We start from the raw sequence: 20,096 nt of genomic DNA, 5'->3' as shown, positions 1-20,096 counted from the left end.
ATTGCTCATGTTAAATTTCTGGTGCAGAAGGGGACTTTTTTTCTTAATTTTAACCTTTTAAATTTATACTTTATGGATATAAATGGCACTGAATTTTCTTATTTTCACATTTCAGGTGATAACTGCACCACAAATTTATGTTCAGCCACTCAATCTCACAAGTTTATAACAATCTCAAACCCCCATCTCTTAATTGTCAAGCAGTTAAAACCAAATAACTGTAACAAAACCTCTTGTCTATTTAATCAATTAACCCCATCCATGAATTATTTACTTGCTTGCTATTTACTTTCAAGTGTTGCTAACCATGATTCCAAGCTGGCACGGACACAATGGGCCAGAATGGCCTCCTAGGTGCTGGAACCACCCCTATGATTCTAATAAACGATTATTAGTTTATGACATCGCTGTCTGACATTTTCTTTGATAATTTGCAAAAAAAAAAGCATTTGTGGATCCTGATGGGAGGTAAATACTAACTTTTTTTCATTCATTCGGGGCATGTAGGCGTTGCTGGCTAGGCCAGCATTTATTGCCCATCCCTAATTGCCCTTGAGAAGGTGGTGGTGAGCTGCCTTCTTGAACCGCTGCAGTCCTTGTGGGGTAGGTACACCCACAGTGCTGTTCGGAAGGGAGTTCCAGAATTTTGACCCAGTGACAGTGAAGGAACGGCGATATAGTTCCAAATCAGGATGGTGTGTGACTTGGAGAGGAACTTGCAGGTGGTGGTGTTCCCATGCATTTGCTGCTCCTTGTCCTTCTAGTTGGTAGAGGTCGCAGGTTTGGAAGGTGCTGTCTTAGGAGCCTTGGTGAGTTGCTGCAGTGCATCTTGTAGATATTGCCGCCACTGTGCGTCAGTGGTGAAGGAGTGAATGTTGAAAGTGGTGGATGGGGTGAATGTTTGTGGATGGGGTGCCAATCAAGCAGGCTGCTTTGTCCTGGATGGTGTTGAGCTTCCTGAGTGTTGTCGGAGCTGCACCCATCCAGGCAAGTGGAGAGTATTCCATCACACTCCTAACTTGTGCCTTGTAGACGGTGAACTGGCATTGAGACAGGAGGTCAGTTACTCGCCACAGAATTCCTAGCCTCTGACCTGCTCTTGTAGCCACAGTATTTATGTGGCTACTCCAGTTCAGTTTCTGGTCAATGGTAACCCCCAGGATGTTGATATTGGGGAATTCAGCAATGGTAATGCCATTGAACAGCAAGGGGAGACAGTTAGATTCTCTATTGTTTGCGATGGTCCTTGAGTGGCACTTGTGTGGTTCAAATGTTACTTGCCACTTATCAGACCAAGCCTGGATATTGTCCAGGTCTTGCTGCATTTCTACACAGAGTGCTTCAGTATCTGAGGAGTCACAAATGGTGCTGAACATTGTGCAATCATCAGCGAACATCCCCACTTCTGACCTTATGATGGAGGGAAGGTCATTGATGAAGCAGCTGAAGATGGTTGGGCCCAGGACACTACCCTGAGGAACTCCTGCAGTGATGTCCTGGGACTGAGATGATTGACCTCCAACAACCACACCATTTTCCTTTGTGCTAGGTATGACTCCAACCAGTGTAGAGTTTTACCCCGATTCCCATTGACTCCAGTCTTGCTAGGGCTCCTTGATGCCATACTCAGTCAAATGCTGCCTTGATGTCAAGGGCAGTCACTCTCACCTCACCTCTTGAGTTCAGCTCTTTTGTCCATGTTTGAACCAAGGCTGTAATGAGATCAGGAGCTGAGTGGCCCCGGCGGAACCCAAACTGAGCGTCACTGAGCAGGTTATTTCTGAGCAAGTGCTGCTTGATAGCACTGTCAACGACCCCTTCCATCACTTTTCTGATGATCGAGAGTAGACTGATGGGGCGGTAATTGGCCGGGATTGACTTGTCCTGTTTTTTGTGTACAGGACATACCTGGGCAATTTTCCACATTGCTGGGTAGATGCCAGTGTAGTAGCTGTACTGGAACAGCTTGGCTAGGGGCACAGCTAGTTCTAGAGCACAAGTCTTCAGTACTATTGTCGGAATATTGTCAGGGCCCACGGGTCTTTGCAGTATCCAGTGTCTTCAATCATTTCTTGTTATCAAATGGAGTGAATCAGATAGGCTGAAGACTGGCATCTGTGATGCTGGGGACCTCAGGAGGAGGTCAAGATGGAGTCCCGCAGGGGTCTGTGTTGGCGCCTCAACATTTTACAATTTATGTCAATGACTTAGATGAGGGGAGTGATGGCATGGTAGCTAAATCTGCAGATGACACAAAGATAGGTAGGAAAGTATGTTGTGAAGAGGACATAAGGAGCTTGCAAACCAATATAGATAGGTTGAGTCATTGAGCAAAAATCTGGCAGATGGAGTATAATATGAGAATATGTGAAGTTGTTCACTTTTGGCAGGAAGAATAAAAAAGCAGAGTGTTACTTAAATGGAGAATGACTGCAGAATTCCGAGGTGCAGAGGGATCTAGGCATTCCAGTGCAAGAGTCACAAGAAGTTAGTACGCAGATACAGCAAGTAATTAAAAAGGTTAATGGAATGCTATTCTTTATTACGAGAGGAATTGAAAATAAAAGTAAGGATGTTATGCTTCGGTTATACAGGGCATTGGTGAGACCACATCTTGAATGGTGTGTGCAGTTTTGGTCTCCTTATTTAAGGAAGGATGTGAATGCATTGGAGGCAGTTCAGAGGACGTTTACTAGATTGATACCAGGAATGAGCGGGTTGTCTTATGAGGAAAGATTGCACAGACTGGGCTTGTATCCGCTGGAATTTAGAAGACTGAGAGGACACTTGATTTCTCCAGTAGCTGACGAAGGGAGAACAGCATGTCAATGGTGCATCTCTCTGCTCGAAAGCCACACTGTGCCTCAGGGTAGACACGCTCAGCCAGCTTCTGGAGCCTGTTTAAAACGACTCGTGCAAAGACTTTCCCCACTATGCTGAGCAGGGAGATTCCACGGTAGTTGTTGCAGTCACCGCGGTCACCTTTGTTTTTATAGAGGGTGATGATATTGGCATCGCGCATGTCCTGTGGTACTGCTCCCTCGTCCCAGCACAGGCAAAGCAGTTCATGGAGTGCTGAGAGTATAGCAGGCTTGGCACTCTTGATTATTTCAGGGGTATTGCTGTCCTTCCCAGGGGCTTTTCCGCTGGCTAGGGAATCAATGGCATCACTGAGTTCCGATTTTGTTGGCTGTACGTCCAGCTCATCCATGACTGGTAGAGGCTGGGCTGCATTGAGGGCGGTCTCAGTGACAACATTCTCCCTGGAGTACAGTTCTAGGTAGTGCTCCACCCAGCGGTCCATTTGCTTGCATTGGTCAGTGATTATGTCCCCTGATTTAGATTTGAGGGGGACGATCTTCTTGATGGTTGGCCCAAAAGTTCTCTTAATGCCATCATACATTCCTCTGATGTTTCCGGTGTCTGAGGCCAGCTGAATACGACTGCATAGGTGTTGCCAGTAGTCATTTGCGCAGCGCCTGGCTGTTCCTTGTGCAGCGCTTCTGGCTGCTTTAAGTGCTACGGATGTTAACTCGCTGGGGGCTTTCTTGTCGTTCAACAGTGCAAAGCGTTGTTTAAAAATCACTTTTAAAAATAAGAGGTTGCCAATTTAAGACAGAGATGAGCAGAAATTTTTTCTCTGAGGGTCGTGAGTCTTTGGAATTCTCTTCCTCAAAAGGCAGTGGAAGCAGAGTCTTTGAATATTTTTAAGGCAGAGGTAGATAGTTTCTTGCTAAGCAAGGGGGTGGAAGGTTATCAGGGGTAGGTGGAAATGTGGAATAATCAGTTCGGTCATGAAGTTACTGAATGGCGGAGCAGGCTCGAAGGGCCGAGTGGCCTACTCCTAATTCATATGTTCGTATATTGTGGGGGAGTCCAGAACTCGGGGGCCCTGTTTTAAAATTAGGGGTCGCCCTTTTAGGACAGAGATGAGGAGAAATTTTTTTCTCTCAGTGGGTTGTGCGAATTTGGAACTCTCTGCCTCAGAATGTGGTGGAAGTGGGGTCACTGAATATTTTTAAGGCGGGAGTAGATAGATTCTTGTTAGGCAAGGGAATCAAAGGTTACCGGGGGTAGATGGGAGTGTGGAATTCGAGACACAAATAGATCAGCCATGATCTTATTGAATGGTGGAGCAGGCTCGAGGGGCCGAATGGCCTACTTCTGCTCCTAATTTGTATGTTCGTGTCATCCACTCGGCACTTCTGGCTGAAGATGGATGTAAATGCTTCAGCCTTGTCTTTTGCACTGATGTGCTGGACTGCCCCATCATTGAGGATGGGGATATTTGTGGAGTCTCCTCTTGCTGTTATTTGTTCACGACTGGATGTGGCAGGACTGCACAGTTTAGATCTGATCCGTTGGTTATGGGATCGCTTAGTCCTGTCTATCGCATTCTGCTTCCGCCGTATGGCATGCAAGTAGTCCTCTGTTGTAACTTGACCAGGTTGACACCTCATTTTGAGGTATGCCTGCTGCTGCTCCTGGCATGCCTCCTACACTCTTCATTGAACCAGGGTTGGATGCTCAGTTTTGAGTTACTAGATCTGTTTGAAATCTATGCCATTTAGCACAGTGACAATGCCACACCACACGATGGTGGGTAGCCTCAATGTGAAGGCAGGACTTCGTATCCACAAGGACTGTGCGGTGGCCACTCCTACCAATAGTGTCATCGCAACTAATTGACGTTCAAAAGTTCAATGAGCCAAACTTAAGTCATCATTAACTGCGAGGTGCAGACTGGCTGGTAAACGGCAGACAGTTCCTTGGCAGTTCCTGAGCAAGCAGTTCAGGTCAAAAGGTTCCCTTCTGGTGCCCTTGAATATTCTTGTTGGAGCATCGCACCCCCTGTTCTTACACAGGGAAGGGGATCCACTAGAGATGTTCACAATTATAAGGAGATTTGATGAGGTAAATGGACAAGAATTATTTCCATTGTTTGGTGAGTCTGTAACTGGAGAATATTCATTTAAAACCATTTCTAAAAGAATGAAAGGAGGGATTGGAATATTTTAACCAAGAACATGGAATACTGTACCAAAAACAGTGGGAAAAGCAGATCTCATGGTAACTTTTAAAAGGGGAGTGAATAAAAACAAAGAGTATGGGGAAAGGACAAGAAAATGGGACAAAGTGGACAATTCTGTTGGATGAGCCTAACCGTTTCCCTCTGTGCTATAAAATTCTATGGCCAGAATTTACAGCCGCTCACATGAGCTGGCTGGTGGCGGGGGTGGGAGGGAGAAGGCCATTAAATTGAGTGGGACGCGGGGTGGGCCGTTCCCAATGCCTTCCCACCCCCACTGCAATTTTACGCTGGGCAGTCACAGTGAGAAACGGCCCGTCCACCCCAGGCCAATCAAGGCCCTTAAGTGGCCAATTAACTGCCACTTGAGGGCCTCCTCCCACCGCCGCTGGTAATTTACCAGCAGCAGGCGAATGGCTCAGGTTCTCCAGGAGGCCGGCAAGTTAAACCTAGTGACCTCTTTGTGGGCTGGGGGGGCCCTCCTGATCGGGCACCCTGTGTCCCAAGGAGGGCCACCCCAATGGCCCAACCACCCCCAGTGCTCAATACTACCCCCCCTCATCCAACTTCCCCCCCTTGCCTCGCCAGGGCCCGGCCAATTGTCCCCAGTGGGACCCCAAAAACGTACCTTCTTTTCGGGGTCGTTGTCCCTCTTGCTGCCGTTGGCTGGGTGCAGTTCCAGCAATGGCCACTGCTCCCAGTGGTACTGCTGAGCTAAGAGATGCCGGCCCGCTGATTGGTCGGCAGCTCCATTAGACGGGACTTCCTGCCTCAAGGAGGTGGAAGTCCCGCTCAAAACCAATTCAGGGCCTGGGAGCAAAAAATCCCGGTGTGGCTCCCCAGGCCCGGTGGAGGTGGGCTTGCCCCCAACCTTTTGGCCAGTGGGCAGGGCCTCCCACCCAACATAAAATTCTGGCCTATGTGGCAGTTGGGGGAGGGGTACAAATCCATCAGATGGGTTTCCCACTGCCCAATTTCAGGAAAATCAGGCTGGGTGTATAACAGCCTGGGAGGCAAGTGGTGGCGTAGTGATAATGTAATGGACTAGTAAACAGAGGCGCAGCCTAATGCTCTGGGCATATGGGTTCAAATCCCACCATGGCAGATGGCGAAACTTGAATTCAATTGATAAAAAAAACTGGAATTAAAAAGCTAATCTAATGGTGACCATGAAACCATTGTCGATTGTTGTAAAAACCCATCTGGTTCACTAATGTCCTTTAGGGAAGGAAATCTGCCGTCCTTACCTGGTCTGGCCTACATGTGACTCCAGACCCACAGCAATGTGGCTGACTCTTAAATGCCCTCTGAAATGGCCACTCAGTTCAAGGGCAAATAAATGCTGGCCTAGCCAGCGACGCCCACATCCCATGAACGAATTTTTAAAAATGGTCAATCCACCACCGCCTGTTTTGCAGCCCCAAAGGTTACATTGTATTGCAAACACAAAGAGGTCATTCATTAAGAAAGCAATAGAGTGATACATTGATAGGGTTCGATGAAGTGGCGGGGGTGGTGTGGGGGGTGGGGGTAAGGAGACTCATGTGGAGCATAAACCCCAGCATGGGCCAGTTGGGCCAAATGGTCTGTTTCTGTGCTGTAATCTGTGTAATTCTATGTAACATTTGTATGGACTTTCTTAGTTTTCAGCTATGGACCAAGAACAGCTACAATAAAACATCGAAGTATTAGTAATACTGATATTTTAAGTCAATTTAAAAATACTTGTGTACCTGTGAAGGAAATTCAGGCTTTTTATTCAAAGGAGAGTTGAGAGGGGCCCAGAACGTACCTTGGTCCTTAGCCTGGTAGTTATTGCAGGTTTCATCTGGTATTCCGTTATCATGAGCGTACCTCCAAACTGCCAAATGGTCTCCCCCATAGCAAGAGCCAGAATTACCACAGTCTAGGACATTCTGGACAGACAAGTATGCAGATGGCCAAGCACCTTTCCTCTTGATATTTATACGATCTGTGGAAACCAAGTAAAAGCAGACTCCTGCATCCCAAAACTTTTTTCTAAGACGAATCCATTACGTTCCTACATTACAACACAGACTGCACTTCAAAACGTACTTCATTGGCTGTAAAGCACTGAGACTTCCTAAGGTTGTGAAAGACGCTACATAAATGCAAATCTTTCTTTTTATTAGTGTATATTGTCATGCAGCTCCCCCCCCCCTGCCAAGAATGAGGCATATTAATTTTGTCATGTGAGCATTGATTTTAAACTGTTGCTGGAGTGAAGAAATGACTGTTGAAGATCACCAGACACTGGGCTGGAAGGACATTTGCATACTAAGAGACAGTGCTTGTGGAGACAAAGAGCTATTCCCTGCTCCAATGAACCCAAATGGATTTTGATCACCAGATACTGAAGGTGTAAGGAAGTGCATTCCTAGCCCTGCTAAGATGATACAATCCACAGAGCCAGGACTGGTTAAACCTACTGGTCACATGACTAACTGGCTGGTCCAGGTTTTTTGAACTAGCCACAAAACAGTTTGAATTCAGAAGGCAGTGTGTAACTGAGGCTGGAACAAGGAAGCCTCTCTGTCTCTCTCTCTCGCACTCTCTGTCTCTCACTTTCTCCCAAACCACCAGACCCACGGAAGACACATAAACCTCAAAAGAGAAAAGACTCCTACATCGGAACAAGTTGAAGCGTGAACTGGGCTCCAACGAATTGCAAAACGTACCGGCAACCAAAGACTCCACATTGAACTTAAAAGGACTGTAACTACCTCAAACTTTTCCCCTTTGTCCTTCTACTTTTTCTATCTCTATCTGCGTGTGTGTTTATCGCGTATGCATGCTAGTGTGGTCACATCACATATTCGTAGTTGTTAATCGGATTAGAGTTTAAAATTAATCAACTTCCACCTTTCTTGTTTAAATCTAGGGAAACCTGTTTGATTTTGTTGCCTTACAATTGGAGCAGTGAACAAGGATTCACTAAGGGGGAGCTAAAAACACCGTGTATTCAAATTAAACCATGTTACGGTTAAACCAGGCAAAGGCTGAGAGGGAACCCCCCCCCCCCCCCACCCCCAGACCCCTTCTCACCTGATTGTAACAATATTATTAAATACTTAATCTCCAGGGTCAGGGTACACAGAAAAATCAGGATACCTCATGCAAGATATCCACAGTGGAACACGCTGCTATCGGCTATATGAAATACACTGCAGTGTACATCCTCTGGACTCCAAACCCAACGGTAAAGGATCTCAATCTTCACATTTCATAACTCCCTTCAACTAAATTAAATATTTCATGGGATACAGCTTGAAACATGTGTCCTCCAATTACTGATCTATCATAAAATGATCCAATTTCATCCCCAAGTCTTCAGTTATCCTCTCTTCTAATTGCCATCATGTCACAGTTTAATGTAAGCTCGAGGAACAGCACCTCATCTTTCGATGAAGCATTTTACAACCTTCTGGACTCAACATTGAGTTCAACAATTTCAGATCATAACCTCTGCTCCCATTGTTTTAGACAACAGCTACTATTACTGTCATTTACAGCTTCTATAGACACATATTTTGTTTCTTTACTTGTCCCATTACCATCTCCTTTTGCCTTGCACCATTGTCCCTTTGGTTATTTAATCTCTCCTGCTTTCCATCCTATCACTGATTTTCCCTTTTGTTCCTCCCTTCTCTCCCCCTTTCCCTGCCTGTATACTTGCTAAACATCAGTCACATCTCGAATTTTTTCCATTTCTGAAGAAGGGCCATCGATCTGAAATGATAATTTTCTTTCTCTCTCCAAAACGTATTTCCAGCATTTCTGTCTTTACTTCATATCACAGCTGCTTACTTTAATAAATAGTGAGGAGAGCTGGGTGGGAAAACAGATACTGGGAATGAGTTGCAGCTTAGACTCACCTGCAAGTGCACTAGTTGTTCCCATGGCCCAGCATGAGCCACAGTATTGGGGAATATGCTGGTTACGGGTGATACCGACATAGTTTGTGTTATTCACATTGCGCCAATCCCAGACCTTTGGCAACTCGGAGACGTTAAGATATTCATAAGGACGAGCATAAGTCCTGGAAAGAGATATTTTACACAAGAAAGCATGAAACACAGAAAGCCCATTCAACCTAAAAAAAAACATTAATTCAAAAGAGGAACAATAATCTAACCATACCTATTTAATCCCTCCCCACCACCGGAACAGTTCTTATAAGTGCTGTCTTACCAAGAACATTCATCTATCCCACAATTCTGTCTTTTTAATTTTGGACTGTCACAAAGGAACTGGAAGTAGTCGGATTCCTAGCAGTCAGGTGGTGGGAGACAAACCAAGCTTATTGTGTATACAGAGCCACTGAGAGCCTAGAGGTTGCATAGAGTGTAAAAAAAACAGAGTAAGCGAGATATCAGGTGCCCAAAGTGTAACCAACACACGTTGTAAACAATGAATAGGCCAAGGTAGCAATTATAAAATTAAAAGACAGCAGGCCATGTGGAATGTTACAATGAGATCTGATGCATTCCTACAGCCAGTCCTAATAAATTCATAAACAACTGAAGGACAAGTGTTACACATCAGTGATTATACCTCAAACGTAATTTGTTGCCTGTGGCGCACGATGGGATGTTCTGAGGTCAGGAAAATCGCTACATCTATGCAAGTCCTTTTTCGACTGGGCATATCCTAAAATTGGAACAATCACACAACCTACTTGACAACCAATACTTAAGGTGGATGACAACCCACATTCATAATCCTACTGGGTCAGCTGATCTACCACTGGTCAATGGTAGGGGACCACTTAGATTGGGCACAAAGACATATTTCTGAACTCCAGCAAATATAATCCTAACTGACTCAATCTCTCCTCATTCGTCAGTCCCACCATCCCAGGAATCAGTCTGGTAAACCTTCGCTGCACTCCCTCTATAGTAAGAACATCCTTCCTCAGATAAGGAGACGAAAACTGCACACAATATTCCAGGTGTGGTCTCACCAAGGCCCTGTATAATTGCAGCAAGACATCCCTGCTCCTGTACCCGAATCCTCTCGCTATGAAGGCCAACATACCATTTGCCCTTTTTACCGCCTGTTGGACCTGCATGTTTACCTTCAGCAACTGGTGTACGAGAACACCCAGGTCTCGCTGCACATTCCCCTCTCTCAGTTTATAGCCGTTAAGATAATAATCTGCCTTCCGGTTTTTGCTACCAAAGTGGATAACCTCACATTTATCCACATTATACTGCATCTGCCACGCATTAGCCCACTCACTCAACTTGTCCAAATCACCCTGAAGCCTCTCTGCATCCTCCTCGCAACTCACCCTCCCACCCAGTTTTGTGTCATCTGCAAATCTGGAGATATTACATTTAGTTTCCTCATCTAAATCATTAATATATAATATATATAGGGACGGCACAGTGGCGCAGTGGTTAGCACCACAGCCTCACAGCTCCAGCGACCCAGGTTCAGTTCTGGGTACTGCCTGTGCGGAGTTTGCAAGTTCTCCCTGTGACCACGTGGGTTTCCGCGGGGTGCTCCGGTTTCCTCCCACAGCCAAAGACTTGCAGGTTGATAGGTTAATTGGCCATTGTAAATTGCCCCTAGTGTAGGTAGGTGGTAGGAGAATTGTGGGGATGTGGTAGGGAATATGGGATTAATGTAGGATTAGTATAAATGGGTGGTTGTTGGTCAGCACAGACTCGGTGGGCCAAAGGGCCTGTTTCAGTGCTGTATCTCCAAATAAATAAATGAAATATATATTGTGAATAGCTGGTGTCCTAGCACCAATCCCTGTGGTACCCCACTAGTCACTACCTGCCATTCAGAAAAAGACCCAGTTATCCCTACTCTTTGTTTCCTGTCCGCCAACCAATTTTCTATCCATCGCAATACACTACCCCAGTCCCATGCGCTTTAATTTTACATGCTAATTTCTTATGTAGGACTTTGTCGAAAGCCTTCTGAAAGTCCAAATAAACCCCATCCACTGGCTCCCCCTCATCAACTCTACTAGTTACATCCTCGAAGAATTCTAGTAGATTTGTCAAGCATGATTTCCCTTTCGTAAATCCATGCTGACTCTGCCCGATTCTACCACTGTTCTCTAAGTGCTCTGCTATAAAATCTTTGATAATGGACTCTAGAATTGTCCCCACTACCGACGTCTGGCTGACTGGTCTATAATTCCCTGCTTTCTCTCTACCTCCCTTTTTAAATAATGGGCGAACATTAGCTACCCTCCAATCTGCAGGAACTGTTCCAGAGTCTATAGAATCTTGGAAGATGACCACCAATGCATCCACTATTTCGAGGGCCACTTCCTTAAGTACTCTGGGATGCATACCATCAGGCCCTGGGGATTTATTGGCCTTCAATCCCATCAATTTCCCCAACACCATTTCTCTGCTAATACTGATTTCCTTCAGTTCCTCTCTCTCACTAAACCCTGTGTTCCCCAACATTTCTGGTATGATATTTGTGTCCTCCTTTGTGAAGACAGAACCAAAGTATGTATTTAGTTGGTCAGCCATTTCTTTGTTCCCCATAATAAATTCCCCTGTTTCTGACTGTAAGGGCATTTGTCTTCACCAATCTTTTTCTCTTCACATACCTATGGAAACTTTTACAATCAGTTTTTATGTTCCCTGCAAGCTTACTCTCGCACTCTGTTTTCCCCTTCTTAATCAATCCCTTGGTCCTCCTTTGCTGAATTCTAAACTGTTCCCAATCCTCAGGTCTGTTGTTTTTTCTGGTGAATTTGTATGCCTCTTCCTTGGATCTAATGCTATCTCTAATTTCCCTGTATGCCATGGTTTGGCTGCCTTTCCCGTTTTACTTTTGCGCCAGACAGGAATAAACAATTGTTGCAGTTCATCCATGCGCTCTTTGAATGTTTGCCATTGCCTATCCACCGTCATCCCTTAAAGTAATTTTTCCCAATCCGTCATAGCCAACCTATAAAATTCTAATAGGACTTGACAGGGTAGATGCAGGAAGGATGTTCCCGATGGTTGAGGAGTCCAGAACGAAGGGTCATAGTCTAAGGATACGGGTAAACCTTTCAGGACTGAGATGAGGAGAAATTTCTGCACCCAGAGAGTGGTGAGCCTGTGGAATTCGCTACCACAGAAAGCAGCTGAGGCCAAAACATTGTATGTTTTCAAGAAGGAGTTAGATATAGCTCTTGGGTCCAAAGGGATCAAAGAGTATGGGGCAAAAGCAGGAACAGGTTACTGAGTTGATCTGCCATGATCATAATAAATGGCGGAGCAGGCTCGAAGGGCTGAATAGCCTACTCCTGCTCCTATTTTCTATGTTTCTATGTTTCTAGAACTATCCATCCTGGTACCTTTTGAGGATCTTTTGTGCCATGATTTCAATAATGGGAACACCTAAACCAGTTTAGCTAAGAAAGCTTTAATGGTGACTCACAGGCAGGTGAAGGCTGCCAAGTCAAGTTGGTTCAATTTAGTGGTACTACGGCCAGGCCTTGGGGGTAAGGAGACTGCCACGACATAATGTTGATGTCAAGCCATGTAACTTTATGAGAAAAACACTTCTGCATGCAATATTTTATGAGAAGCAGTCAACCAGGAAAACCTAGGTAATTCTAGACCACCAAGAGTTGGCAGAGGCTTAGCAGACTGACTAAAAATTACAAGGGGTACAAGCTCAAGCCTTTGACAGCACCTGAGACACAGAGCCTGAACCAACAGGCTGGACAATTATGAGGACACCTTTAGTCTGGCTTTGCAACCCCAAACCTGTGAGGGGCAGCAACTGTAAGAGTTATGACAAATAATGGTGCCAAAAGCACATCAAAAGATTTACAAAAGGTTTGATTATCATATCCTTCTTGCAGGGGGTAAAATGTACAAAATACAGGTTGCTAAGCAGTTTCACTCTCCTACAATCTCTAAAGACACATGTTGAATTTTGTTAAGATGTGAAAAATGTCAAAGTTCATGTAAATCTAGAACTGTGACAAAGCTCCATTGTAGCCCATACCTATTATTTAATGAGTGTTTCAAAAGAGTGACCTTTGATATTTTAGTTCTATGTTCATTAAAAGTCAATCAGGGAACAGTACACATTAACCACTGGAGACTACATTTCCAGTTATCCAGATGTGGTAGCCTTCACATCCAGGCATGCAGATGTCACATTCACTTGCACTGAATTCCCAGTAGAAATTTTGTCTGATCAAGGAACTAATTTTGCTTCATACTTAGTCTCCCAATAATGGCAACCGTGCCAAATAAAAACGTCGATGAAATCCATACCACCCTCTGATAAACAGGTTGATACAGGGGTTTAACAGCACACCAATTCATATGCTACACTCTCCAGCATGAAGCAGAATCTCAAGAACTGGGATGTTAAACCGAGGCCCCATCAGTCCTCTCAGGTGGACCTATTTCCCTTAGCAGAGGATTTAATAACCAGGGGGCATAGATTTAAAGTAATTGGTAGAAGGATTGGAGCGAAGTTGAGGAGAACTATTTCACCAGGAGGGTCGTGGGGGTATGGAACTCACTACCTGAAAGGGTGATAGAGGCAGAAACCTTCATTGCATCCAGAAAGTACTTAGATATGCATTTAAAGTGCTGTAACCTACAGGGCTATGGACTAAGAGCTGGAAAGTGCAATTGGGTGGATAGTTCTTTTTGGTCAGCACAAACATGATGGGCTGAATGGCCTCCTTTAGTGCTATAATTTTTCTAAGTTTCTATGGATGTAAAAGATCCCACAACGCTATACACTTAAAGGTAGGATGTTTTCCCAATGTCCTGATCAAAATTTATCTCTTAAGAAACATCATTGAAAAACAGGTTATCAGATCATGAATCGAATTGCTGTGTGTGGGAGCTTGCTGTGTGCACATTCGCTGCATTACAACAGCGATTACACTTCAAGAATACTTCATTATTTGCAAAACACTTTTGGATGTCCTGCGGTTGTGAAAGGCTCTATATAAATGCAAATTCTTTCCTTAACCTCGTCTGGTCCATTGAGGCAAAAAATGATTTTGCAAGTCTGACAAATGCCATGTGCAGAGCCCAGTACTCTCTAACATTCACAGTTCCCACTGACCTATCAGATAGAGACATCAGAGCTTTGATGAGCCAGGGTATTGACCTAGGGTGGAACATCCAGTGGTTTATATAAGTCACCAGCTACAACCATAAAGGAAAGCTTGTTATAGTATGAAAAAGGTGTTATGTGAGTACTAATGAAGCAACACCTAGTGATAAAGAAATGCATTTGCTGACTACAATCCCTTAAAAACTTGAAGAGGATAAAATATAAAAGCAGAAATTTGTAGGGTTATGGTAAACAGCAGGGGAATGGGGCTAATTGGATAGCTCTTTCAAAGAGCTAGCACAGACACAGTGGGCCTGCATCACTGTGCTGCATCACTCCGTGATTCCCTTTTATGATTACAGTCAACTTGAAAAGTGTGCTTCTGTTGCAATGGAGCATTGTCCTTCACGGATAGAAAATGATCATCGTGGTTTCCAAAACGGAAGTGGTGATGCACTGTCATCTGAAGAATGAATATAGCTTTGATCACCACAAGCTCCACTTCAGTGACACTCATTAGGATTGAGTTCAAAATTGCAGTACTTCTGGCTTGATTGTCCTCTCTTTAAATCCAGTCACAAGACCTCAAAGCCAGCTGTAATTCAAAGAAACACAACCCCATTTCCCAGCAAAATTTGGACCAAATGCTGCAAGACCGCTCAGATTGCAGGTTCGAAGGCAAAAGGCAACATACTTTCGATCAAACAAAAGCTGTGAGATTTGTTCAGTTAAAAATATGACAACCAATTATTTTTGAATCTGGGTGTTAAGTTAGGAAAATTCAAACCAGCCAGAGCAACCGGTGGAAGGTATTGTAGTGATAGGATCCGTTCATTGAGCAGGTTTGCAGTTGATAATCTACCACATTACCAACTTCATAGAAAAAAAATCATAGAATCATAGTTTCATGCAGCACAGAGGAGACCATTCGTTCCACTGTGCTTGTGTCGGCTCTTTGAAAGATCCAATTAGTCTCACTCCCCACTCTTTCCCCGTGCAATAGACTTGCTTGATCTCTCCATCACAAAAGTTGTCAAGAAATGGAATATGTCGATATAAAAATACACTATAGTAGATAAACTCACCATTAGATTGTGACTCTCTACTTTCAAAAATAGACTTTCTACAGCGAATAGATAATTGTGTTTCAGTCTATTAATTGTCTGTTTAATATATTCACTTAATAGTTTATGTTCTACTGTTGTAACAGCCCTTCAAAACACTCCCACAGGGGATGCTGAGACCAAGTGGGCCCACATCAGAGACGCCATCTATGAGTCAGCTTTGACCACCTACGGCAAACGTGCGAAGAGGAATGCAGACTGGTTTCAACCTCATACTGAAGAGCTGGAACCTGTCATAGCCGCTAAGCGCATTGCACTGTTGAACTACAAGAAAGCCCCCAGCGAGTTAACATCCGTAGCACTTAAAGCAGCCAGAAGCGCTGCACAAAGAACAGCCAGGCGCTGCGCAAATGACTACTGGCAACACCTATGCAGTCATATTCAGCTGGCCTCAGACCGGAAACATCAGAGGAATGTATGATGGCATTAAGAGAGCTTTTGGGCCAACCATCAAGAAGATCGCCCCCCTCAAATCTAAATCAGGGGACATAATCACTGACCAACGCAAGCAAATGGACCGCTGGGTTGAGCACTACCTAGAACTGTACTCCAGGGAGAATGTTGTCACTGAGACTGCCCTCAATGCAGCCCAGCCTCTACCAGTCATGGATGAGCTGGACGTACAGCCAACAAAATCGGAACTCAGTGATGCCATTGATTCTCTAGCCAGCGGAAAAGCCCCTGGGAAGGACAGCATTACCCCTGAAATAATCAAGAGTGCCAAGCCTGCTATACTCTCAGCACTCCATGAACTGCTTTGCCTGTGCTGGGAAGAGGGAGCAGTACCTCAGGACATGCACGATGCCAACATCATCACCCTCTATAAAAACAAAGGTGACCGCGGTGACTGCAACAACTACCGTGGAATCTCCCTGCTCAGCATAGTGGGGAAAGTCTTTGCACGAGTCGCTTTAAACAGGCTCCAGAAGCTGGCCGAGCGCATCTACCCTAAGGCACAGTGTGGCTTTCGAGCAGAGAGATCGACCATTGACATGCTGTTCTCCCTTCGTCAGATACAGGAGAAATGCCACGAACAACAGATGCCCCTCTACATTGATTTCATTGATCTCACCAAAGCCTTTGACCTCGTCAGCAGACGTGGTCTCTTCAGACTACTAGAAAAGATTGGATGTCCACCAAAGCTACTAAGTATCATCACCTCATTCCATGACAATATGAAAGGCACAATTCAACATAGCGGCACCTCATCAGACCCCTTTCCTATCCTGAGTGGCGTGAAACAGGGCTGTGTGCTCGCACCCACACTTTTTGGGATCTTTTTCTCCCTGCTGCTCTCACATGTGTTCAAGTCTTCAGAAGAAGTGGGGATGTGGTAGGAATATGGGATTAGTGTAGGATTAGTATTAACGGGTGGTTGATGGTTGGCACAGACTTGGTGGGCCGAAGGGCCTGTTTCAGTGCTGTATCTCTAAATAAAAATAAATAAATAAAATAAGAAGGAATTTTCCTCCACACAAGATCAGGGGGCAGATTGTTCAACCTTGCCCATCTAAGAGCGAAGTCCAAAGTACGGAAAGTCCTCATCAGCGAACTCCTCTTTGCTGACGATGCTGCTTTAACATCTCACACTGAAGAGTGTCTGCAGAGTCTCATCGACAGGTTTGTGGCTGCCTGCAACGAATGTGACCTAACCATCAGCCTCAAGAAAAGGAACATCATGGGACAGGACGTCAGAAATGCTCCATCCATCAATATCGGTGACCACGCTCTGGAAGTGGTTCAAGAGTTCACCTACCTAGGCTCAACTATCACCAGTAACCTGTCTCTAGATGCAGAAATCAACAAGCGCATGGGAAAGGCTTCCACTGCTACGTCCAGACTGGCCAAGAGAGTGTGGGAAAATGGCGCACTGACACGGAACACAAAAGTCCGAGTGTATCAAGCCTGTGTCATAAGTACCTTGCTCTATGGCAGCGAGGCCTGGACAACTTATGTCAGCCAAGAGCGACGTCTCAATTCATTCCATCTTCACTGCCTCCGGAGAATACTTGGCATCTGGTGGCAGGAACGTGTCTCCAACACAGAAGTCCTCGAGGCGGCCAACATCCCCAGCTTATACACACTACTGAGTCAGCGGCGTTTGAGATGGCTTGGCCATGTGAGCTGCATGGAAGATGGCAGGATCCCCAAAGACACATTGTACAGCAAGCTCGCCACTGGTATCAGACCCACCGGCCGTCCATGTCTCCGCTTTAAAAACGTCTGCAAACGCGACATAAAGTCCTGTGACATTGATCAAGTCGTGGGAGTCAGTTGCCAGCGTTCGCCATGAGCTGGCGGGCAGCCATAAAGGCGGGGCTAAAGTGTGGCGAGTCGAATAGACTTAGCAGTTGGCAGGAAAAAAGACAGAAGCGCAAGGGGAGAGCCAACTGTGTAACAACCCCGACAAACAAATTTTTCTGCAGCACCTGTGAAAGAGCCAGTCACTCTAGAATTGGCCTTCATAGCCACTCCAGGCGCTGCTCCACACACCACTGACCACCTCCAGGCGCTTACCCATTGTCTCGCAAGATAAGCAGGCCAAAGAAGGAAGAAGAAGGACTGATTTTGAGAAGCGGAGAGAGACTCATGGAAGAAAACCACAAATTCCAGGAGTTTTACAACAGCTGACAGACAGGACTTTCTAAGCCAGGTATATTTCTGAAAGCATACTTAGAACTCAAAGCTGGGATAGACACTGTTGAAAATATGAAATAAAATCAGAAAGTGCTGGAAATACTCAGCAGGTCAGGCAGAAATAGAGTTAATGTTTCAGGTCAGTGACCTTTCATCATCAGTTCTGGAAATGAGGGTGTGAGTGGATGAGTGAGCAAGTGTGAGTGACTGAGGGAATGTGTGAAGGGGTGAGGGAGAGGAAAGTGAGAGTAACTGATTGAGTGGGTTAGTGAGTGAATGAACAAAGAACAGTAGATTGTCGCTCTGAATCTGGAGCTCTCCCCGTGCTCGCGGGATTAAAACACGGCTTCCCTTCACGGGGAGGGCCCGGGACAAGGAGCTTGGATCCGCCTCACATGCACCTAATTTTGCTGGAGCAGGAGCGCGGGAGGTGAGTGAGTGAAGTCCCTGTTACTGCAATGCAGCAGCTGAGTGAAAGTCCCGCCAACAAACTCCTCGCCCCGCCAGCGGGCTCCCCGGCACCACATTCTCCGCCCCAACACCGCGCTCGCCGCCCCCGGTTCCTTTGGGACCAGACTCCCCGCCCCCGCATCAGCGACGATCACAATCGGCATGTCTTCATTCGCCTTACTTGACACTGCGGGTTGTCCCTGCTGCTGCCAGCGGTTTGTGACATGGTAGATCAGGGTTAAAGAATCGCTCCGCTGTCCCAAGCAATAAGTACAGAAAGAGAATCAGAGAGAAAAACTGACGACCTTGAGACGCCATAATAATATTCCTGATGGAGAGGAGGAGGAGAGAGGGAGTCACATGGAAATGCAGCAGATCAGCTGATGGAGAAGGAAAATTGGAGAGGAGCCCAGGAATCATAGGAGCAGGATTAGGACATTGAGCCCTTCAGACTTGCTGCGCCATTCCATACGATCGATAAGGTCTCAACTTCACTTTCCTGTCTGCAACCCTTGACTCCTTTGTTTCTCAACAATCTATGTAACTCAGCCTTGAATAAATTCAATGACCCACCTCTGCTACTTTCTTGGGAAGAGAATTCCGCAGACTCCCAACCCTGTGAGGGAAAAGATTCCTGCTCATCTCTGTCTTAAATGGTAGACTTCCTTCTTAAACTGTGTGCTCTAGTTCGAGTCTCCCCAGCATCCACTCTATCAAGTCCCCTCAGAATCTCAGTTTCAATAAAATCACCTCTCATTCTTCTAACCTCCAATGGGTATGGTGCTGCTGGCCCAGAGATCAAATTGATAAAGTTTCCAGTGACTTGGAAAATGATACAGCACAGAAGGAGACCATTTAGCCCATTTGTCTCTGTGCAGGCTTTTTGGCAGAGCTTTCGAAACAGTCCCTGCTCTTTCCCCAAAGCCCTGCAACCCTTTCCCCATTTAAGTACATATCCAATTCCCTGTTGAATCTGCTTCCATCGCCCTTTCAGGCAGTGCATTCCAGATCATAACAATTCACTGTGTAATGACATTTCTCCTCGTTTTATCTCACCTCTGCTCCAGCCTGAAGTTACTGGGTTTTACTGGGCTGAGATTTCGCAGGTGCTGCAACCTTCAGCACCTGTCACAAATATTCATCCAGCATATGAGCCATGACATTGAGTGCAACAGGTATTCCACCTGAGAAGCAGCAATCAGGCTGAACCCAACCCTTCTCTCACTTGACATCTCCATGTGTGCACTTTAGTGCAGGGGTTGTCATATAGCAATTAGGAGCAGGAACCCTGCTTGTTCTTTTGACATGCTTCTATCACAGGGACATTGACACGGGTTATTACAGCTCTATTGTCATCCCAGCTGAGATCTGTCAATGAAGCATGGATTGGACCTCCCTGGTCTGAGTGGCACGATAGCACCTGAGGCATTGTGTTTACCCCCAAAGCATCAGGAGATCTGCACTGTTAATCTGCCACTACACTGTACTCACCAAGAATAAGGAGCCTTGTGTCAAATCCAAAAACTCCTGTTACACATGTTGACCCAGTCATAGTCAACACAAACTGGGGCATTTTGGGAGCACTGTAAAAGTTCATGCTTTCCTACAATGACAAAGGTCAACTTCCATAAGGGGCTGAGTCTCCTATGAACTAAAACTGGCTTCTTTATATGATTAATAATTACCCTCTAAACACTGGAGATCATATGGGATGTCCAACAAATTCATCTGCCTCAATGAAGCAAATGTCACGTCACACCAGTTTTCACAAGCTAAAA

The 20,096-nt window shown here is 45.4% G+C and overlaps 1 protein-coding gene across 8 annotated transcripts in view; it reads right to left on the bottom strand.

Annotated features, from left to right (window-relative positions):
• LOC137369775 (cathepsin Z-like) overlaps positions 1-18,657 on the bottom strand; it is a 66,293-nt gene extending 47,636 nt beyond the window's left edge. For 7 of the 8 annotated variants that reach the window (XM_068031221.1, XM_068031225.1, XM_068031219.1 and 4 more), the window contains exons 1-3: positions 18,500-18,657; positions 8,926-9,089; positions 6,822-7,001 (exon numbers count right to left, since the gene is read on the bottom strand). In XM_068031221.1, coding sequence (XP_067887322.1) covers positions 6,822-7,001; positions 8,926-9,089; positions 18,500-18,636 — 481 coding nt within the window. In that variant the 5' untranslated portion in view covers positions 18,637-18,657. The remainder of the gene's footprint in view (positions 1-6,821; positions 7,002-8,925; positions 9,090-18,499) is intronic. The other variant, XM_068031220.1, reaches the window with a different exon arrangement.
• Positions 18,658-20,096: the final 1,439 nt, after the last annotated feature.

Source organism: Heterodontus francisci, chromosome 5 (assembly GCF_036365525.1).
Source record: "Heterodontus francisci isolate sHetFra1 chromosome 5, sHetFra1.hap1, whole genome shotgun sequence".
Classification (NCBI taxonomy): domain Eukaryota; kingdom Metazoa; phylum Chordata; class Chondrichthyes; order Heterodontiformes; family Heterodontidae; genus Heterodontus; species Heterodontus francisci.
The sequence above is the reverse complement of the archived record's forward strand: the minus strand, read 5'-3'. Positions and strand labels throughout refer to the sequence as shown.